This window comes from Callospermophilus lateralis, chromosome 11 (genome assembly GCF_048772815.1).
Source record: "Callospermophilus lateralis isolate mCalLat2 chromosome 11, mCalLat2.hap1, whole genome shotgun sequence".
NCBI classification, from domain to species: Eukaryota; Metazoa; Chordata; class Mammalia; order Rodentia; family Sciuridae; genus Callospermophilus; species Callospermophilus lateralis.
Genome location: NC_135315.1, coordinates 42,744,681 through 42,762,447, shown reverse-complemented (window position 1 = coordinate 42,762,447; position 17,767 = coordinate 42,744,681). Strand labels below are relative to the sequence as shown.

General features: G+C 34.3%; 1 protein-coding gene across 1 annotated transcript in view; it reads right to left on the bottom strand.

Moving 5' to 3' along the window:
* Taok1 (TAO kinase 1) overlaps nucleotides 1-17,767 on the bottom strand; it is a 133,443-nt gene that overhangs the window by 30,942 nt on the left and 84,734 nt on the right. The window contains exons 10-14 of the mRNA XM_076869280.1: nucleotides 16,497-16,578; nucleotides 13,463-13,630; nucleotides 10,496-10,699; nucleotides 7,476-7,610; nucleotides 1,591-1,827 (exon numbers count right to left, since the gene is read on the bottom strand). Coding sequence (XP_076725395.1) covers nucleotides 1,591-1,827; nucleotides 7,476-7,610; nucleotides 10,496-10,699; nucleotides 13,463-13,630; nucleotides 16,497-16,578 — 826 coding nt within the window. The remainder of the gene's footprint in view (nucleotides 1-1,590; nucleotides 1,828-7,475; nucleotides 7,611-10,495; nucleotides 10,700-13,462; nucleotides 13,631-16,496; nucleotides 16,579-17,767) is intronic.

Genomic DNA, 17,767 nt, shown 5'->3' with positions numbered 1-17,767 from the left:
CTCTACCACTGAGCCATAACCCCAGCCCTAGGACAAAAAATTTAAAACAAATTTTAATCACATTATATATCCTGTTTCATGAATTGCTTTTCTAATATGTCAGCATCTACCTCTTCACAAGCTATTAAAAGCACTGCCCATCACCTAACAGTATTCAAAAATCTATAATTTTTTTATTAAAAATTTCAAGGGGGGCTAGGGATGTGGCTCAAGCGGTAGCGCGCTCGCCTGGCATGCGTGCGGCCCAGGTTCGATCCTCAGCACCACGTACAAACAAAGATGTTGTATCCGCCGATAACTAAAAAATAAATGTTGAAAATTCTCTCTCTCTCTCTCTCTTAAAAAAAAAAAAAAATTTCAAGGGCTGGGGTTGTGACTCAGTGGCAGAGCACTTGCCTAGCATGCGTGATTCTCAGCACCAGATATCAATAAATAAAATAATGGTTCATTGACAACTAAAAAAATAGTAAAAAAAAAAAAAAATTTCAAGCTGGGCGCGGTGGCACATGCCTTTAATCCCATATGCTTGGGAGTCTGAGACAGAAGGATTGCAAGTTCAAAGCCAGACTCAGCAAAAGCAAGGCACAAAGGAACTCAGTGAGACCCTGTCTCTAAATAAAATACAAAATAGGGCTGGGATGTGGCTCAGTGGCCAAGTGCCCCTGAGTTCAATCCCTAGTACCGCCCCCCCCCAAAAAATTCAAAATCAAATATTTATTTATACCATAATTTATTTTGCCAATTTCCCTATAGTGTCAGAGTTTTTTTTTTTTTCTTTTCTTTTTTTTTTTCGGGTGGGGAAGAACAGGGCAGCTATGATAAAAATGCTTCAATGCATTATGTTCAACTTGGACATATTTTGATGAAATTATGTGATTTTACTAAGAAGTTTACATGTTACTTGATAAATGTGACTAGCAAAATAAAATGAAACTGATTGGACACCAAAATCACTACAGGCAAAAGCATCTAAAATACTGAAAATATACCCGTACCATACAGTAATGAAAATTCATTCGTAAACAATCACACAGGTTCAATCTGAATCTGAATCAATACATAATCTCAAACATTCTTTGTATTCTGATATAGAATGCAATAAAAATTTTAAAAATATTTCTTAAAAATACACAGAAGTAAAGACTCATGAATAATTTTTTGAGAGCTAAATCAACTATTGATAAGATTTACCAAAGTCCTCAGATAAGCAGGGTATCAAAAGACTAAAATGGTTGAATGACTTATCTAATGGGATACTACAAAACTATCAAGTATCAGGAAATGATCCCATGCCTATTATTTCCCAGATCTAGTACTTGTATTAAAATATATCATAATATTTTTCATATTCAAAATGCATATATTAAGTCACGAAATTAAAAAAACACACATGAACCATCTTTTTTGGTGATCTATCATCAATTCACAGAAGAGTTTATATAAATTACATAAATACTTATCCCTTTCTTCAAGCAGTTTATTTGGTTCCTGGGAAAAGATACCCCAATATTAAAATGCTATATTGGTTAATTATGAGATAGACAAAAGCTGAAATTAAAATAAACTAATAATACTTCAATAGCCACCTACCTCTTTTTCCATAGCAGCTTGATGTTTCTTGATAAGTTTCTCCATTTCTGCAGCAAAATTATTACGCTGAGTTTCAAGATCTTTGTCTAATCTGAGGCGGTGTTCATCCATCTCAGCCTTTAGCTTATTTTCCAGAGTCATCAGTTGCTTTTGGTGCTGCCGTCTCATTCGCTTATAGCCAGACATTTGTTCTCTAAGCTCAGAGTCCTGCTCATGTTCTTGCATTTGCCTTGTAACCTAGACATACAAACAATGGAGAAAAAAGAAAAGAAAAGAAAGCAAAATATTTTCTTTCAAAAGCATTTAGACCATCCTACTATTAATTAACTAGGTAATTAATTTAAGAGATCCCAATGTTGCAGTTTCCAATTAAATTTCCAGCAGGTCTTTTAAAGAAACAGACAAACAAGTTCTAAAATTTATGTGGGAATGTAAAGGACCTAGAATGCCAAAATAATCTTTAGAAAAAACAAAGCAGAAGGACGAGAGCACCATGATCAAGACACTGGTACTGGCAACATACAATACTCCCTTTCAACAAGGACAACAACACAAAATCTAGAAACAGACCACACATTTTTCTACCAAAAACTCAAGTTAATTCAGAGGGGAAAAAAGCACTTTTAATAAATCCTGCTAAAAGAAGTGCTTCTTCTTCTTCTTTTTTTTTTTTTTTGGTCTTTTTTAAACATTTTTTTTAAATTTTTTGGAAATGGTTGGAAACAATACCTTTATTTATTTATTTTTATGTGATGCTGAGGATTGAACCCAGGGCCTCGCATGTGCTAGACAAGCACTTCACCACTGAGCCACAATCCCAGCCCCAAAAGAAGTGCTTCTTTACACAGAAAAAAAACAAACCTTAACTCTCACATCTCTCACTTAATGTATAAAAACTAATGTGAAGAGGATGACATCTTTCTTTCTTATTTTTGAGAATGATTTCTTATCTAATTATAAAATCTATAATAATAAAGCAGAAGAAATCATAAAATATCTTCATGACCCTGGAAGTAAGCACGTTTCATGGGCAGGATGTAAACACCAATGACCCACAAAGAAAAAACATATAAATACGATTTTTAAATTAAGATAAAGTTCATAGAACCTAAAATTAATCATTTTACATTGAAAGATTCAGTGACATTTAATCCATTCACCATGTTTTTGTTTTTTTTTTTAAATACATGCGCTTTATCTATTTAGAAAACATGTATCACCTGAGAAGAAAATTCTACTCACAGTTCCTTCATTTTTTTTCTTTTCTTTTGGTACCAGGGATTGAACCCAGGGCATTTAACCACCGAGCCACATCCCCAGACCTTTTTTATTAATTCTTTTAAGATAGGGTCTCTGCCAAGTTGCTGAGACTGGCTTTGAACTTGCAATCTTCCTGTCTCAGCCTCTTGAGCAGCTGGGATTAGAGGTGTGCACCACCACTCCTGGCATGCATTTCTCATTCTTCTGCTTAGCAACCTAACCAACAATTTGCTTTCTGTTTCAACAATGTTACCTATTCTCAATATTTCACTAAAGAATGTGATGTAAGGCTTGGTTGTGGCTCAGTGATACAGCATTTGCCTTGCATGTGTGAGGCACTGGGTTTGATCCTCAGCACCACATTAAAAAAAAAAGAAAGAAAGAAAGTGATACATGTCTAAATATATTTCATTGTGTTTTTGAGGTTCATTTATGTTGTTGAATGTATCATTACCTCACTTCTTTATTATAGCAGAAAAATATTTCATTGTAAATATATCATAATTAGTTTTTCACCCACTGACACACATTTGACCCTTTCCTTTTGGATATTGTGAACAGTGCCTCTATGAATATGTATGTACATGAACTTGTCTGTTTTCAGTTTTTTATAAAGGTTAGTATTATTTTTTGGCAGCGCTGGGAATCAACCCCATGGCTTTATTACAATGTAAGGGTTTGTTTTACCACCAAACTAATACTCCTAACCTATAAAATTATGTTTGACTGACATTATAATTGTACACATTTATGGAGTACAATGTGATGTTTTGACATAGATATACAAATAGAATGATTAAATCAAGCTAATTAACATATTCATCACTTCATTTACCAATCATTTTTCATAGTGAGATATTTGAAATTTAGTCTTAGATATTTCAAAATATACAATATATTATTATTGACTGTAGTCACCCTGTTGTGCAACAGATCTCAAAACTTAGTTCTCCTCTCTATCTGAATCTGTGTGTGCTTTCACAAACAACTCTACATATTCCCTCCCTCTCACCCCTACCTAGCCCCTTTTATGACTTCAACCTTTTTGGATTCTACATGTAAGTGGGACTGTTTCACTTAGCATAGCATATTCTAGATTTATCTATGTTGTTGTAAATGATGATCCGTCCTCCCCAGCCCCCAAAATACATTCTTTATTCATTGATCGTCCACTGATAGACACTGATAGATACTTAGGGTGATTCCACATCTTGGTTTTTGTGAATACTACAATACACTCAAGGGTATAGATATTCCTTTGGCATACTAATTTCAGTTCCTCTGGTTATGTGCTCAGGAATGGGAGTACTGGATCATATAGTAGTTCTTATTGTTAATTTTTTTTATATATTTAATTTTGGTGGCATTGGGTATTGAACCCAAAGTGCTCTATCACTAAGCTAAATCCCTACCACTTTTTACTTTATTTTTTGATACAGGGTCTCACCAAGTTGCCCAGGCTGGACCTGAATTTGGTATCCTTCTGCCTCAGCCTCCAAAAAGCTCTGATTGCAGGTGTGTGCCACCATGCCTGGCTGTATTGTTAGTTTTCTTTCTTTCTGTTTTTTGATTTTTTTTTTAAACTGGGGATTGAACCCAGGGGCACTGAACTACTGAATCACATACCTAGCACGTTTTAGTTTGAGACAGGGTCTCACTAAGTTGCTGAAGCTAGCCTTGAAGTTGTGATCCTCCTGCCTCCAGAATCTCTGGGAGTACAGGCACAAGCTATCATTCCTGCCACTTACTGTTAAATTTTTTTGAGGAACTCCTAAACTGTTTTTACATTCCCAACAATAATGTACAAGAGTTCCCTTTTCTCTGCATCTTCACCAACACTTGTATTTAATTTACCAGATGTTTTCAGTGATTTGGTTTTTTTTATTTTGTTTTGTTTATTTTTTGGTGGTACTAGGGATTGAACATAGGACCTTAAGCATGCTAAGGAAGCACTCTACTACTGAACTATATTTCCAGCCCATTTTATCTTATTTTGAGACAACTCACTAAGTTGCCCAGGCTGGCTTCAAATGTGATCTTCCTGCCTCAGACTCCAACTAGAATGCTTATACACTGCTAATTGGCATGTGAAATGCTACAGTCACTTTTGAAAACTGACAAAGTTTCTTATAAAATTAAAGAAACATATATCCTAGAACTTGACAATTCTACCCTTAGGTATTTACTCAAAAAAAATTAAAAGACCAGCTGGGCATGGTGGCACACACCTGTATTTCTGAAGCAGAAAACCACATTCGAGGCCAGCTTGGACAATTTAGTGAGGTCTCAAAATAAAAAATTAAAAAGGATTCAATCCCTGGTACCACCAAAACTTATAATTAAAAAAAAGAGATAACGTTCACATCATGGCTTGGTCACAAATGTTTACAGCAATCTTATGCATAACAGTTCCAAAACAGAAACAAACCAAAAGTTTATCAAGAAAAGAATAGATAAACAAATGGTGGCAGGGGGCTGGGGTGGTGGCTCAGTGGTAGAGCAATTGACTAGCATGTATGAGGCACTGGGTTCAAGTCTCAGCACCACATATAAGCAAATAAATAAATAAGGATCCATCAATAACTAATAAAAATATTTTTTAAATGGTGGTATATTCACACAATGAAAAGGTTTTTTAGAGAAAAAAAATTAACATTGTCGAACACAATAACATGTTATTCAATAACATGCATTCATTATTCTGTGTTATTCCACTCATATAAAATCCCAAACATTCAAAACATATTATGAAACAAAAGGTGATACTCATGGAAATGAGAAATTAACTAAAAAGGAGTATAAAAATAACTTTGTAAGATGAAGGAAATTTGACATCTCTTGTTTTATGTAATGGTTAACTTAGGTGTATATCAATTTAAAAATTCCTCAAATTGACTACGTAAGATCTGTACATTTTATTATATGAAGAAAAATTCAAAACAAAAGAAGGCAAAGTACTCATAAAATATAACACAGCAATGTTTATTTGTGCAAAAAGCTACATACTCTCTGAATATTTTATTTACAATATATGGAAATACTAGGTTCAAGAATATAACTCTTGCCAGGCATAGTGGCACACGCCTGTAATCTCAGCTACTCAGGAGACTGAGGCAGGAGGATCAGGAGTTCAAAGCCAGTCTCAGCAACTTATAGAGGCCGTAAACAACCTGGTGAGACTCTGTCTCTAAATAAAATACAAAAGGGGCTGGGGGTGGGGCTGGGGCTGTAGCTCAGTGGTAGTGCACTTGCCTAGCATGTGTGAGGCACTGGGTTCAATTCTTAGCACCACATATAAATAAAAATAAATAAATAAATAAATAAATAAATAAAGGCTATCAACAACTAAAAAATTAAAATAAAAATTAAAAGGAGGGGGCCCTGAAGGTGTGGTTCAGTGGTTAAGTGATCCCTGGTACTCCCCTCTGCCAAATATATAAAACTCTTTTTCAGGTTTTTGATTTGTTAAATCTATAAATGTTATTTATTAATTTGAGGAAGCCAACATTTGAGATACAGACTTGCCTGAGAACATTTAATACATGCCATGTCACAAAGAGATTTTCCCCAGATCTCAACCTGCTTTATATATCTATCAAGAGACATCAATAAATAAACAAACAAACAAATAAATAATCTCTGCCATTTGCTCTGTTTAAAGCATTATTTTCATGTTGCAGAATAACAGTGCATGTATGTGGAGGGGGTACTGCATTTCTGACTCCACATGCCATACAGATTCATGGGCACAGGATTTATAAAATCTGATTATACAGTAATTCTGCTTATTATGTAGCAATTTAGATTACTAAAATAACTTTTTTTCCCTATCTTCTTCTCTAATAACCTACTTTTCACATGATATATTAATGTAATTTCTTTCTATTCCTAGCATCCTTTATTATCTTCTTGGTCCCACACGTCTAACTGAACAGAGTTTTAAATGCCCCATTATAACATGTTTGTAATGGACAAATAAATCTATATTTATTGTTATTTGGGAAATTAGGATTACAGCATACCAAATAGGATTATTTGCAATTTCCAAACATTACATTTTTAGTGGTTACCCTCATGTTACCTTATTGTCAATTCTTACATGGAAATACCATTTCTCCTCTCCCTGTATGTAAAACCTAATCATTCTATTTTTTTTAATATTTATTTTTTAGTTGTACACAATACCTTTATTTTGTTTACTTATTTTTATGTGGTGTAGAGGATCGAGCCCAGAGCCTCACGCATGCCAGGCGAGCACTCTACCATTGAGCCACCACCCCAGCCATAAAAACCTAATAATTCTAAATGCTCCAACCAATTTGTTTGATAAATGCTTCTTTTATGTTCCTAATAAAAAGTTATCTGAATAACTATTTAGTACTTTGTAATTATGTTAAGTATTTGACATATTCAAAAGATTATTTATTTGTGGGCATGTCTTAAAGACATTGTTAGTTTACCACGTTTCAGTGTGCTTTACACATTCTTCTCATAACAGGCATTTAAATGTTGAATGAAAGTTTTGAAAAACAAACACCAGTACAAAAAATAAGATATATTTATATTTGGGTCCAAAGTTGAACATGAAAAACTATATTTCCATCTGGGTCTGGGGAAGTACATACCAGTGATGCCGTCCTTATGGTTGCAAAGTGTTCTCGATTACGATAATGTGATTTGTGGCGAGATACTTGGGGAGGAGACTGTGGATCTGATACTCTTGTTCTAGGATCTCCTTCTTCTCTGTAATTTTCTTCTTCCTAAGCAAAGAAAGAGACAATATCATGTAAGCTACACAAACTGTTTGAAACTTCAAGAAAATTAAAGTTCAAAGTCAACTAGATAAATAAATCTAATAATTATTTTAGAAATCAAAAACAAAAAAATAAGGGCTGGAGTTGTGGCTCAGTGGCGATCATATGTGAGGCACTACATATAAATAAATTAATTAAATAAAGGCCCATCAACAACTAAAAAATGTATTTTAAGAAAATGATGGGTTGTGGTTGTGCCTCAGCGGTAGAGTACTTGCCTAGAATGTGGCCTAGAATGTGCGAGGTGCTGGGTTCATTCCTCAGCACCACATAAAATGAATAAATAAAATAAAGGTTAAAAAAAATTAAATGAGAATGCTGTCATTTTATCTTCAACACAACTAGAATTAGGAGAAATTGTTTTCACAGTGTATGAAATAATATACAGGTTCAAGATAATGAACAGAGCATGGTGGTGCCCACCTGTAATCCCAGTAGCTCAAGAGGCTGAGACAAAAGAACTGCAAGTTCAAAGCCAGCCTCAGCAATGGTGAGGGGCTAAGCAATTCAGTGAGACCCTGTCTCTAAATAAAATACAAAACAGGGGTGGGGATGTGGCTCAGTGGCTGAGTGATCCTGAGTTAAATCCCTCGTACCAAAAAAAAAAAAAAAACCAGATTTAGGATAAGGAAATGTACATGGTTGGCTTATAACCTACATATTACAAGTAAAACTGAAAAGTTTTAATGTCACTTAAAAACAAACATAATGAAACATGTAGCTAATACTTTAATAGTAATAAAAATTAATGACATAAAGGCTTTTGGATTTTAGAAGCAATACAGCTTAAAACTACCTTTGCCTTCTGTACAAACAAGCAATTAAAAAATGGTTTTAAATATTAAAGAACTGATAGTGTTCCTTATAAACTTCCATTCATTAACTGAAGAAGTCAGTTAAGTAACAACCATCTACTTACAGAAATAATCTTATGATTGATTCCATTGCCTATGAATATGAAAATTAAATGGAAGTTTCCCTGAATACTACTACTGCATAACCATCATTCTTAGTAGCTTTCATGTAGGTGTTAAAATGTCTAACAAAAAACTTGCCATTTTAACCCAGATTAACTACATTTTCATGTTGTGTACCCATCACTACTATTTCCAAAACTTTTTCACCACCCCAAACAGAGATTCCATCCATTAGCAACAGCTTGCATTTCACCTTCCATTCATCCCATGGTAACCTCTAAATATCCCCATGAATTTGCCTATTAGAGACATATATTTCATTTGAGTTTAATTATATAGTATTTGTCCTTTTCTGTCTGGCTTGTGTCCCTTAGCATATTTTTTTTCCTCTTTTTTCAGGGGGTAGGATGGGATGGGTACTGAGGATTGAACCCAGGGACGCTTAACCACTGAAGAAATCAGTTAAGAGCTATACTCAGGTGCTTTTATTTTTTGATTTTGAGAGAGGGTCTCAGTAAGTTGCTTGGGGCTTCAATAAGTTGCTGAGGATGAGTTTGAACTTGCAATCCTCCTGCTTTGGCCTCCTAAGACAGGTAGGACTATGGACATGCGCCACCATGCCCAGCCTTTGGCATGATGTTGACATTTATCCACAGAGTAGCATGTTTCAGAATTTCACATCTTTTTCTAAATGAATAATATTCTGTACAGCACAATTTGATTATCCATTCATCTGTTGATGGACATTTGGTTTTTTTCCTTTTGGCACTGTACCTAATAACTTTTATTTTTATTTTAAATATTTATTTTTTAGTTGTAGTTGGACACAATATCCTTATTTTATTTTTATGTGGTGCTGAGGATGAAATCCAGGGCCTCAAATGTGCTAGGCGAGTACTCTACCACTGAGCCACAATCCCAGCCCCATAACTTTTAAAATACTGTAAGACATGAAGTAAAAAAGAAAACAGTCCTATAAGTTACTAAGAAGAGTAATCTGACTTTTCCAAAATTTTTGAGAAAATTTAAAAACTTACACTCAAAATTGCAAAGAATTGCAATGCCTGTAATCCCAACTGCTTGGGAGGTGGAGGCAGGAAGATCACAAGTTCAAAGCCAGCCTCAGCAAAAGCAAGGTGCTAAGTAACTCAGTGAGACCCTGTCTCTAAATAAAATACAAAATAGGGCTAGAAATGTGGCTCAGTGGTCAAGTGTCCCTGAGTTCCATCCTTAGTATCCACCCCCACAAAAAAAAGAATTACAAATAAGGCAATAAGGCTGCACCTACATTTCCTAAAGCCTAAATTTATAATTTTCTACAATTAGTCTTATTTTAAAGATATAATTATGAAAAATGTAAAAGTCACTTTTGATTTTCACTCATGCCAACTCTTTCCTTCATTCTTCAATAGCAATCATTATCATAAATTTCATGCACATCTTTCCTATTCTGTAATTTTTATTTTCCATGTAAGAACTTCAAATAATAGGGCTGGGGATGTGGCTCAAGTGGTGGCACGCTCGCCTGGTATGCGTGCGGCCTGGGTTCGATCCTCAGCACCACATACAAACAAAGATGTTGTGTCTGCCGATAACTAAAAAAATAAATAAATATTAAAAATTCTCTCTCTCTCTCTCCCTCTTTTTAAAAAAAAAAAAAGAACTTCAAATAATACAGTACATAATATTTTATATTTTTTTCTTCTAAGATTTTTTTGGTTCTGTATTCTTCTTGTATTCTCAAAACATTTAGTTTTCTAAAGCAGTTAACAGATTAGGAATTAACAAGACTACTGCTATTTTAAAATATGTTTCATTCTTTTGAAACTTAAAAGAAAACTTCCTTTACTTAAACTAATCAGATAAAAATTATTCACTAATGTTGAAATTTTTCACTGAAATCCAAATACTCACAGGTTTTAAATGGATGACAGAACTGTTGGACATCACCGTATGGTCTCCCTCCATCATGTCTAGTTCACTTTTATCATCTGAGGCATCTGGAAGACTGTTAACACTACTGCTTTGGCTGCTGGCACTGATAGACATACTGGGAATAGACTGATTACTTCCAACACTATTGACTGTTCCAGTCCGGCCAACACCATGATCTTGTTCCTAAGGAAAAAGAGCATTAGATTAAAATATCTGCATCTCTTCTGAATTCTTAATTAAAGCATCCAGCACAGATTCCACTTGGCACACAGTTATTAGACATAAAATTAGAAGTCAGGTATAGTGGTACATGCCTGTAACAGCAGTGACTTGGGAGGCTGAGGCAGAAGGATCACAGTAATTTTGAGGCTATCCTCAGCAATTTAGGGAGACCGAGCAACTTGGTGAGCCCCTTGGCTCAAAATAAAAAAATAAAAAGAACTGGGCGTATAGCTCAGTGGTAAAGCATCCTGGATTCGATCCCCAGTACAATAAAAAGAAAGTTAGGTCTACTGTAAAAAATTCCCTATATCTGGGCTGGGGATGTGGCTCAAGCGGTAGCGCGCTTGCCTGGCATGTGTGCGGCCCGGGTTCGATCCTCAGCACCACAAACAAACAAAGATGTTGTGTCCGCTGAAAACTAAAAAATAAATATTAAAATTAAAAAAAAAAAATTCCCCATATCTGCCAAGACCAGGAAGGCTTATCAACTGTTAATGGAAAAGTAAAACTGACCTACAAATAAATAACAAAAACCCTGAACTGTTGAGGGGGGAAAAAAGCTAGTTGACCAGTTCTGAATTATTTCCTTTCTTCTTCTTTTTTTTTTTTCCTTCAGTTCTGGGGATCAAACTCAGTACTTTGTGCATGCAGTCCAGTTTTAGGTGATTTCAGATGTACAAAATTTTCTCTTAATTGTCTGGCATTTTTTGAAAAACATTTCTATAACAAATGTTATGAGGATAGATATTTCGCTCACTTCTCAATAACTCTTGTGGTCAATGTAAATATTTCCTTAAAAAAAAAAAAAAAAAAAAGTTCTGGGGAGCTTGAGTATGAGATTCAGTGTATAATTTGCCTGGCACGTGTGAGTCCCTGAGTTCAATTCCCAGCCCGCCAAAATGAATGAATGAATGAGTGAGTGAATAAAATCCTGTAAATGCTTTTTAAAAATATTTAGTTGTAACAATACCTTTATTTTATTTATATGCAGTGCTGAGAATCGAACCCAGTGCCTCACACATGCTAGGCAAGTGCTCTCCACTGAGCTACAACCCCAGCCCCTTTTTGTTATTTTTTACTGAGGACTTTTATAAAGGATGCTGTTCTTTCTTCCTGAAAGATTATCTATCACCAAATAATATTAATTCCTGTGTATTCCCATATAAACTAAGAATTTCAAGTTAAATGTATAAATATTTGATGTTTATAAATATATAATTTATAATTCGGTCACAATCACAAAGTAATCAAATAGCCATGGGGTTAGGACACTAATATTACTATAGTCTGTAGTACCAAACTTTTATAAGATATGCTAGAATTTAATGAATACAGACAACATATGCACACACAAGTGTGTGTATGCATGTACATATATGTATATATTTATAGAATTTTCTTAGATCCCTAGTGGAATAGATGCTTTTAAAGATTTGACCACATAGCTGGTCACGGTAGCATATGCCTATAATCCCAGCAATTCAGGGGGCTGAGGCAGGAGGACTCCAAATTCAAAGCCAGTCCCAGCAACTCAGCAAGACCCTAATAAGCAACTTAGTGAGATCTTGTCTCAAAATTAAAAAGGGCTAGGATGTGGCTCAGTGATTAAGCACCCCTGAGTTTCATTGGGTAAAAAAAAAAAAAAAAAAAATGTAACCACATAGAATTTTATTAATTTCACAACTTTATTAAAGTATTTCATATTTCTAAAACAGTAAAAATGATTTTCTGATTATGGTAAGAAAACATAAACAAAAAGCCCCCACAAAAAAATCACTGTTATTTTGCCACACAATTGCCACTACTGAATTAATGTATATTCCTGAGTATTTCATGCATCTTAATCTTGAACCAGTTTAGTAATAAATTATTTATAAGTAATACTGGCATGATATGTGTATGTGCGTGTGTGCGTGTGTGTGTTTTAAAAGGCTTCAATAATGACCACATTCCACATTTTTTGGTTAAAAAAATTTGGCATAAAATCTGTATTGATTTTGTAATAAAATATAAGAGATCTAATATTTTGTAGCTTATTAGTTATTTAGTGCTACTAAAATGGAAAAAAAAAAAATTGCTCATGGTTTCAGAATACAAAGTGATCTCTCTCATTGAAAAGCAACAGAAAATAACCAAAGAGTCAGAACTGGGATGGGGTAAATTTGAAAACTATAAATATAAATCCACATGCCCTCACCTATAATAAGTTAAATACTCTAAGCCTTACTTTCCTCATCTGTAAAATGAATATTTTAGAGCCATAGAAATGGAATAAAATTATGCAGAACTAAAAGGAATCAGGTTTCCTTTGTCACAGTCAAAGGCCTGTTAACTTTCTAATAACTTCTGAGGGAGAACAGTCAACTCTAAGACTCTATAATTTCAAGTACTTCTAAAAGCATGTCCCAAGGAACTGAATGATAAGTCAAACCAAGGGTTCAGTGGCCAAGAAATATAAGAGGAACTAGACTAAAGTTGAACAGTTTTTTTCTAATAAAAGACTTTCAAAAGCCTTTTCCATACCAATGTGCACTTACCATTAAAGGGGTTGGGCTTTGAGCATGCAATCTAAAACCCTTTTTCCTAAATGGAATATCATATAATTAATGCTAAGAAAATGACTTGGGAACCATTGATAGAAAAGGTAAATTCTTGGCAAGGCAAAGTGCATAAAGAAAAAAACCAATAAAGAGAATTTAAGATTTTAGTCACTGTAGGTATTACCTCTTCTTCTTCCTGTGCTTCCACTGTTGGTCCATTATGTGCCTCCTGGAAAAGAAGTTTCTTCATTTTTCGATACTGCAGATTGTCCAGCTCTCTTACTGCATCCTTTGTCCTCTGAATAAGATCTATTAACACTGTTTCAGGGCGCTCCCGAAGAACAAACATGTGCTAAATAGGGTAGAAGGTAAAAGTCAGGTTGATACTTAACTTTTCAATTGGTGCAAATTTACCCCTTCTCATACTTTAGAGTTACCATTCTGATATATGATACATATCTATACTATTACAATTTCTGATATTTACAAAATAATCACTTACATATATATATACTCTGTACCTACATTACCAATCTTGTATGTTTCAATTTATTTATTTATTTATTTTACAGTAGAATACATTTTGACATTGAGTACACAAATGGAGCACAACTTTTCATTCCTCTGGCTGTACATGGTTCAGAGTCACTCCACTAGAGTAATCATATAATAGGGTAATAATGTCTGACTCTTTCTATTGTCCTTCCCATCCCCACAATGCTATCCCTCCCTGACTCCCTTCTACACAAACCAAAGTTCCTTCATTCTTCTGTATCCCTCTACTCCATAATCTTGTATGTTTTATAAAACCCTAGAACATAATTTTTTGTTGGTCAACTGAAAAACAGAGTTGAAATTATCAAAGGGTACAAACAATAAGAACTGTCAAATCAAAGCCCTTGACTCAGCCTCCTCAGTCACTGGGATTATGGGCATGCACCACAGATCTGAACAAAAATATCAAGTGTTAAATTTTATATTTTTAAGTTTGACCTTTTTGCAATTGTGAGCAGCATTCTACCACTGAGCCACAGCTCCAGCCCTGATTTTTTTTTAAAGTACATAGATTGTACTTTTCTTTTTTTTTTTAAATAACTTTATTTTATTTTACTTATTTATTTATTTATTCATTCATGTGATGGTGAGGATCAAACCCAGTGCCTCACACGTCAACGTGTAGGCAAGCGCTCTACCACTGAGCCACAACCTCTGCCCACTCTTTCTTTTCTTTGGTGGTACTGGGGCCTTGCATATGCTATGATGTACTCCATCACAGAGTTATATTCTCAACCTTGTCTTACGTTTTACTAACATAATTGCTAGATATTTTAGTTTTTGTTGATATTCTTGAGTACCTATTTATTCAGGATTTCATTTCCCAGACCATGAGTAAGCTCATGGCATGGAATTCCTCAAGTATTACTGAAATTGTTATACTGTTCTTTTATATACTGTGGCTGCAAATATTACCAAACATATAATCAATCAATCAATCTATCTATCTATCTATTTATTTATTTGCATTGCTAGTGACTGAACCCAGGACTTCATGCATGCCAGGCAAGTGCCTTGCCATTGAGCTAGCTATCTATGATCTTTTAAGTTTCTTTGTAGCTTTAAATTAGGTGATGTATATCAGTGAGAATAAATTGAATTCTTAGAATTTCTGAAACACTGATATAAAATTAGCTTATTTAAATCTTGTGAAAAATCAAATAGATTCCTTAGGTCACAAAGAGTGATCTAATATATTGCCTAATATAGATGTTTTAAGAATCCCATTAGGGCTGGGGATGTGGCTCAAACGGCAGCGTGCTCGCCTGGCATGTATGCAGCCCGGGTTCGATCCTCAGCACCACATACAAAGATTTTGTGTCCGCCGAAAACTAAAAATAAATAAATAAATTTCTCTCTCTCTCTCTCTCTTAAAAAAAAAAAATTCTTTTTTTAAAAAAAGATTAATATTAAATTCAACATTACCATTATTGGTATTAATAATGCAGTAATTTTTGAGACCAAAAAGCATATGAATGACATACTTAAATTAGGCAACCAAGCCTGTTAAAAACTCATGTAAGTCTTAATTTTAAAAATATACTCATTGCTGGGCTGGGATTGTAGCTCCGTGGTAGAGCATTTACCTAGTATATGTGAGGCATTGGGTTTAATCCTAAGCACCACATAAAAATAAATAAATAAAATAAAGGTATTGTGTCAATCTACAACTAAAAAGTATTTTAAAAAATATATTCATTGCTAAATGAGAACAACAAAATTCCATAAAAAAGAAATATTTTGGCTTTTGGGTTTTCTTTCTTTGAGACCAAAAATATCAAGTGTTAAATTTTATATTTTTAAGTTTGACTGTTCTGCAATTGCTAGCATTCTACCGCTGGGCCACAGGGTCTCACTATATGTTGTCCAGTCTGACTTGAACTCAGGCTCAAATGGTCAACTGGCCTCAGAATCTGGAATAGCTGAACTACAGGTATGCACAAACATGCCCAGCAGGAACAAAAATATTGCATCTATTTTTAACAGTTTCTTTTTCTCTTATAGTATTTACCTAAATATATCATAGCATACTTATTTTTATGTATTAATATGGAACAGATCAACATATAAAGCATGGTAGATAAAAAATTAGATCTAAAATTATTCTGTTTTACCAATTTGAAACAAGATTTTGCTCCACATTCATTAAAATTTACATGGGTTAAAGCTAAGCATGATAGTACATGCCTATAATCCCGGTTACTTAGGAGGCTGAGGCAAAAAGATTCTGAGTTGGAGACTGGCCTGAGCAACTTAGCAAGACCCTATCTCAAACTAAAAACTAAAAAGAGCTGGGGATGCTGCTGCTCAGCGGTAGGGTGCTTGCCTTCCATCTGCAAGGCCCCTAGGTTCCATCCCCAGTACCAGAGGGAGGCTCTGGGTTTCTGGGTTTCATTCCCCGGACTATTTAAAAAAAAAATCCAGAGAAAACAATATAAAAATTTAGTATATTATGGGTTGGGGTTCATCTCCAGTAGTAGAGTGCTTGCCTAGCATGCATGAGGCCTTGGATTTAATCCCAAACACTGTCAAAAAAAAATTTTTTTTCTATACAAACTAGTATAATGTACTTAATCCAGCTTCAAAATCAAAGAAAAATAAAACACATTCTTTATTATCATTTGTCAAAGGTAAATACAGATTTATAGCATTACAGAACTGACCTTTAAAAGTTCCTCTGATGTTGGACGATCTTGAGGGATTTTCTGGAGGCAAGAATCTACAAAGTTGCGAAAATAATCAGACCTATTGTAAAGGAAAGTATCAAGTGAACATATTGCTATTTTCTTAAAAAACACATCAAATATTAAGGGAGTATAAGGTGGGAGAAGGAATGGAAAAGGAATAGTAATAATTAAAAAAAGCAGGGACTATACACTTTCATACCTCTATGAAAAGCTACCTAAAGCAACGAATAAGTCTTAACCATTTTCCAAAGATAAACTTGCACAATTTTTTTTTAGTTATAGATGGACACAATATCTTTATTTATTTATTTTTTTATGTGGTGCTGAGGATTGAACCCAGTACCCCACATATGCTAGGCAAGGGATCTACCACCGAGTCACAACCTCCAGCCCTTACTTGCATAGATTTTTTTTTTTTTTTTTTTTTTTGATATTTTGGGACTGGGGGTGTTATTTAATTCAGTGGTAGAGTGTGCTTAGCATTGATGAGGCCTGGGTTCAACTTCCAGCACTAAAAAACAAATTCCTCCTGCTTTCACATTTTGAGCTATCTCAACTCAATTCTATATTGAGGCCAGATAAGAAAGCCTTAGTCCTTCTGCTTTTTTTTTTTTTCCCATTGAAATACAACATTGTATTCCTTCCCACTTTCTTTTTCTTTTTCCTTTTCTCTAAGGCACTTTTTAAAATTAGTCCCTTAGATCTTTCTTTATATAATATGTTTTAGAACATCACTCGACCTATTCTGGAGAAAGAACTTTTTATACCTGAGTTATTTGATGACCTTGAACAAATGGCTAAGAAAAAAATCTGTATCATATTATTATATGGTGTTATTCATTAGAGTTCAGTGATTACATATTTTATTTTACGTACATGCCTATAATCCCAATAAATAATAATTATGCCATCAATGTTTGCCTCCAAAATTCAAATAAGATTTTTAAGTTCATTGTAGGCAAGAATGCTTTCTTTTATAAATCCCCAAAGTCTCAAACACAGTACAAGCACAGTTTGTGTTCAATATATTTATAACTTACATATGTCATGCTATGGTTTGAATATTTTTTTCCTCAGCAAAACTCAAGATGAAATTTAATTCCCAATGCAACAGTTTTGGTAGACGGGGCCTAATAAGAGGTGTTTAGGTAATGAGGACTTTGCCCACACGAACAGATTAATGGCAAAATAAAATGGGATGCAAGGACAGCTTTACTCTCTCCTGTTCTTTGGCCTAAGAGTACTCA